The 6,000-nt window shown below is 36.7% G+C and overlaps 1 protein-coding gene across 2 annotated transcripts in view; it reads right to left on the minus strand.

Moving 5' to 3' along the window:
* The window catches only part of nid1a (nidogen 1a), a 29,597-nt gene extending 23,846 nt beyond the window's left edge, over nt 1-5,751 (minus strand). The window contains exon 1 of one of the 2 annotated variants that reach the window (XR_014536387.1): nt 5,363-5,711. Coding sequence is in view for 1 of the 2 variants with exons in the window: in XM_083559034.1 (XP_083415160.1) it covers nt 5,363-5,572 (210 nt within the window). In the remaining variant the exon portion in view is untranslated. Of the gene's footprint in view, nt 1-5,362 lie in introns of both variants that reach the window. The other variant, XM_083559034.1, reaches the window with a different exon arrangement.
* Nucleotides 5,752-6,000: the final 249 nt, after the last annotated feature.

Consider the following 6,000-nt stretch of genomic DNA (forward strand, 5'->3'; position numbering starts at 1 on the left):
ATCGTAGCTCGACTAGTCTATCTCCAACTTTATTTTTTATAGTCTATTTTCACATCACAAGCTGGTTACATAATCTAAAAAGCTAATATAACAAATAAAATCAAAAGACAAAAAGAAATGAACACAATAAAAAGTAGAATCTAGGAAAATCTAAAACACATTAAATAAATTGTAATAAAACTTTGTAATACATCAAGATTATCCGTTGTAAAATTCGGGATCTTGAGTATCACAAGATTGCAAGTTTGAAGACTGCAGTGGAATGGTGGTGTCAAAAATAAAAAATACAATAAAACATTTTTTAAAATAAGGCAATAAGGCCCCAAACAAAACGACAAATTCACAAGCACAGTAACAAATCTGGAAATGCAGAACTGGGGCAGAACTAGAAAGAGGGTGGGAACTAGAAAAAAAATCCTGAGATAATTTGCCAAACCAAAACAAAGGATTGTAGTTCAAATCTGTAATACAGCATGACAACAATGGTTATGGCAGATTTTATCCCCAAGTTGCCTTTTGCCCGCAATGAAAGCTGAACAGGAAATAACTGTTGATGATCTGCAGGCATGACTAAAAACAAGTAAGTCAGTCTTGCTTCATGTTTATCATAGGTGTTCTCAAAATATTATGAAATATTTAATTTTTATAAATGAAAACATACAAAAGTCTTTGATTTTTTAAATAAATGATACAAGCTGGAAACTGAAACAACTCAAAAACTGTTGTTACATTTTGCAGTGCACTTACACATAAACCTCTATATTAGGGTTAGAATGATTCCTCGAGTAACTCTAGTACCGAAATTTCCGGACTATTAAGCGCACCCAAATATAAGCCGCACCCACTGAATTTTACAAAGATTTTTATTTTGAACATAAATAAGCCGCAGGTGTCTACACTGAAACTAATGAACTTTACACATGCTTTAACTAAAGACAGTGTCTATTACATGGTGTAACGGGTGAAATGTGTTGTGGCTCCTTTAAGAGCAGTGCGACATTTTGGGAACTGCCTGCCCGGTATTACTGCATGTGTGCAAGACCGAGGAATATGTCCTTATTATTTTCTGATGCTCATTTCTAAGTGTCTTTGACTAACCCGTAACGCTTTTGTTTTGGAAACCTGTCTGTGCTTATGATTTCTGTTGCAACTGGAGTTAGCGAGCTATCCCTTGACCCTGACTCAACGAGTTACAACGGCTTGTATCTAAACAGTAGCCTACCAAGAAAGTCATTGTTCACTGTCTTCCTCCTTCCTTTCACAACAATTTCTCTCGGGAGTTTATCTTTTGGCATTGTTTAAAAATCACCATCGGTGAGGCTTTTCTCCCGATGCTGTAGAGCTCAGAACACAGGTGAAGTGCGTTTTTTCATGCCCATTCGGCAATTTCATTGGTCTAATGTTATGGGGCTCAGTTTTTTGGCTTAAAGTTAGTGAAACCGGGAAAAACCCAGAAAAAATCTATAAATTAGCCGCTTTGTTGTTTTAAGCCGCGGGGTTCAAAACGTGGGGAAAAAAGTAGCGGCTTATAGTCCGGAAAATATGGTAATTTAAATAAAAAAAATTATTGAGGCAAATTATTTGCCTTGATGCTTTGTTTAGTCTATTTAACTACGCATGCAGCACTGTGTTTCCCCACGGACCATTATTACTGACACACCACCCGCCAAACTCTGAAGCGCTCTGGACAGGTCACACAGAAGACGCTGCAGAATGAAAAATAGAAGAACGGGAAGAAAACAGTGAGTGGGAAAGAGAAGATTCAGGCCAAAGAAAAAGATGGAAATTTTCCAAAGTTTGGTTTAATTTCAAACTAAAACAAAGAAAACACTATACAGTGTGGTTGCATTTTTTAAAGTAATTGATTTTTATATTTTTACTTAATTTGTTTTTATTTATATTTGCATTTTGATGTAATATGGCAATTAAATGCACTAAATGGGTTTAGTTTTCACATATATTCTTGTATGCAATTTAAGCAATACAAATTTACTTTTTTCTAAGAAGGAAACTAATTACTTGTTCATTTTAAGAGACCATCTTATTTTCTCTTGTATATTTAGTTTTGCTCTTTAATAAACAAAAAAGTATTTCTGATCCAATTACTCGCTTAATCGATGGAATATTTAATTATTAAAATAATCGATAGTTGCAGCCCTACTCTATATACACTTTGGTCATTCTGAGGTTCTCTTGGCATGGAAATAATTTGCACAAACATTAACAGGATGCAATAATGAATTTTCTGGAGAAGTCTTCAAAACTTTGTAGACGTGCTTCACTTGCTTGATCAGTTGCTGAGTATGCTGCACAAACCACGTCCTCTTGTAGATTACGGAAACATTAATTTACCATTTGCTCCTGAGAGAATAAGCAGTGTTACTGTTTAAGTAGAAAAGGCTGGTTTTCTTCCCACCCAGATGCTATCCAGTCTGTGAGCTCATGTATATCAAAGAGGTGACTGGATTCACGTGTCCTAGAGAAAGATATTCAGGCACACTGCAATATGTTGGGGGGAGGGGAATAATAATAATCTAAGTCTGTTACTGTAATTAATGTAATGTTCCTGTGTCACATTATACACAACATTTTTTGAAAGAAAATTAATTTGCTTGTGGGTTTTAGAATGTACATTTGCTGCTCATGCAATGATGCTTTTATTAATGCAATTAATTATTTAACCGTGGTGGCAACTCCAATGACAAAATCTGATCAGAGATAAGCACCTTTAACCCTTAAACTCTTGATATAGCTAATATAGAGCTTTGCTTTACATAAATATTGATAAATATATCACAGATTCTGCAATCAATTGGCACTCCATTAGACCACCATGTCCCCATGAGCATGGAATTCAGGCCAGCATCAGCAAAGAGTGCATGTCTGATAAAATATATTATTTACAGGGGTTGTGTCAACAGAGTGGGTGAAAAAAGACTAAACTGCAAGAACAAAGACTCAACAACCCACTGAATCACAGGATAGGAGAGATGTTTCCGAAATCGGAAGAAACGTTTACTCATCAGTGGAAGACAGAAAATGTTTGAGATAAATGTCTCAGAGCTGGCTTTAGATTTGTTCACATGAAGGATTTCTAAATCCACTTAGAGAACAATTAGCCCCTGTGTGTTAGGGTCTGAGGGACAAATCAAAAAGGTAAGCAAAGTTGAAAGAATCACTCTTAACTCCCAGCTGAGTTGAGGTGATTCACACAATCAGGTTTTTCCATACAGGGAACCAACAATGGAGGCGGATGGAAGATATGGGCCGCCTCTCTGTCTTACAATAGCAGCAAGGTCACAAAGAGAAAGAGAGATAATTAAGGGGGTAGAGAGGGGCAGTAATGTTCATGTTTTCATGCCGGGGAAAAAACTGAAGAGTAGTTGAAGCATTGTGAAATGCTGAGGGACAGCAGTTGTTCAGATAGGAATGAAAGAGCAGTCAATGAACACAGTGGAGCTTAAGCAAATTTTATTAGGCCTTGTAAAAACAGAAGATTGTCTAAAAACTACACATTATTTTTTCGAATAATGCATGAAATTAATAAATTACTGCTAATGAAATCAATATTAATATTATAGTGAATTATGTTTACTGAAGTCAATACTGTAATATGATGACCCCAAATTGTCTGAAATGTAAATGCTGCTTTAAAGGCATTTTAAATGGTGGGTTGAACATACGCAGGACACACAATGAACACAGGACAGAGAAAGACTAGGAAGAAAAGCCTGTGCCATGAAATCCTCGGAATCCAGAACAAACAGCTCATTTGGCAATTTCTGATGAAAGGTCTAGTGGCAGGGAGAATAAATATTTAGACCCTCTATTTACCTTTTCATAAGAGGACATGACACAGAGAGAGAGAGAGAGAGAGAGAGAGAGAGAGAGAGAGAGAGAGAGAGAGAGAGAGAGAAAGAGAGAAAGAGAGAGAGAGAGAGAGAGAGAGAGAGAGAGAGAGAGAGAGAGAGAGAGAGAGGGAAATGAGAGGGAGAATGTATTTAATGTTGCACAGTAGACCAGTGGTGTGTAAGTACGTCATTCCAAAAGGCAAGAGATTAATTATGATGCATATAGTGAACAATATCTGATCCATGAACATCTGGAGCTGAGCGCACCAGAGTAAAAGACGTAAACTGAAAGATTCTGAATGTGGCCACAAAGCACATTCATTCCTTTGATCTAAACACATGTGAAAGTATTTAAGAGCAGTGGATTCAGAAAACAGAAAGCCAACATAGCTCTAAATGATGCTTCCATAACAGTGACACCAGAGATTGGTTCATCAAGGACATTCAATCCATAAAGCAACAAATGATAGACTCTGAGTACAGAGATGGTGACAGTCCTACTACAGATATAAAGCTATTCAACATTCATAAGTATTGTTACATGTCCTCAGGTCCCCCAGCCCTTGTGATCTCTGAAGTATATGTCATAGCCTTTGTGTGTATGTGAGTATGCGTGCGCATGTCCGGGGCCTGTGTGAGGCACAGGACCATAATCAGTCCATGCCAATTCTGGCCTGGTATGTTGGCTATTAGGCTTTGGGAATACTCTCCCTCTCCCTCTCACATGCGCGTGCACACACACACACACACGTGCACACACTATATTGAAATTTTCCACTTATGTAGTAATATAAATAAAATAGAAAAAAGCTCTTAAATCTACATTACCAATAAATGAAACTTTTGGCCATTTTGAACAAACGGTCAACATGAACCAGTAGGTCAAAGTATATAGATCATTTGTTTTTGGCTCTTGGGTAAAGTTTGTCAATATTCACATTGCCTTTTAGTTCTAAAACACACATTACACTACACTTCACTCTTATTTTCCCCAATATAAGACTTTATATACCATTTTGCACATTTACATAGCATTTGCAGTCCATTACTGAGCAATGGAATAGAAAATAAGAAATAACTCACTGTAAGATATTATGGTGTGGATGCAGAATTTAAAGCTGAGATATTATAATAGTTAAATAAGAAACAATATGAGGAATTACAATTGTAGTGGGAGTGGTTGACACCTGGTAATCTTATAAAGTCGTTTAGAAAAACTTTTGGTTATATTTGGAGCATTTTTTACTTCCATTTTTTTTTTTAGATGTATGTTTACCCTCTTAAATTAATCATTTATATATATATATATATATATATATATATATATATATATATATATATATATATATATATTATATATATATATATATATAAATAATTTTTATTATTCATATTTCATTTACCCAAAATAATTTTATTAATAATTTTGTTAATATTTAATAGAAACATTTAAATGAGCTGATGAATTATAAAAAATTTGATATAAAAAAAAAAAAAAAAAAGAAACTTACGTAAACTGTTTGAAATGTTTTTTCGAAGAAGTGCACAGCTCGTTCCAGGTGGACCCTCTGAGTCTTATCAGTACCGGGCTGCAGAGTCTGATCTCCAAACTGATATCCGTAGTCGAGCAGGTCATTTCGGTTCGCGCACTTTACCGACACCAAGCCCGCGAACAGCAGTAACTTCAATCCGAACAAAACAGTGCGTACACCGGACGCCATCTCTAACAACTCCGCGAGCGCACACACACCTCACAAACACACTCACACGCGACTTCGCTCACACACACACACACCCGTCCCGCGCACCGCGTTATTTTTTCAACGGGATACTGGGACAGGCGGAAAGTTCACGCGCGGTATAGCGGATTGGCAGAAGGAATAGAGTGGGCGGGGCTGTATGGTGGGTGTGGTCGAGGTGGAGAGTAGTGGCGGAATTCAGGGCGGAGTCGGAAAGAAAACGAACTAAAAACTAGACCGAATTAAGGTTACGTTCGGAGACCGAAGTGCCTCTTTTAACTACCTCTGAAACTCGATTGACTCTACATAGGCATTTTGTATAAATTAAACACGACTGTCGTGGGTTTTTTTTCGTATACACAATTTAATTGAGAAGGGGGCGTGGTTTATTTAACTTGACCTAGCTATTT

This window comes from Silurus aristotelis (assembly GCF_946808225.1).
Source record: "Silurus aristotelis genome assembly, chromosome: 13".
NCBI classification, from domain to species: Eukaryota; Metazoa; Chordata; class Actinopteri; order Siluriformes; family Siluridae; genus Silurus; species Silurus aristotelis.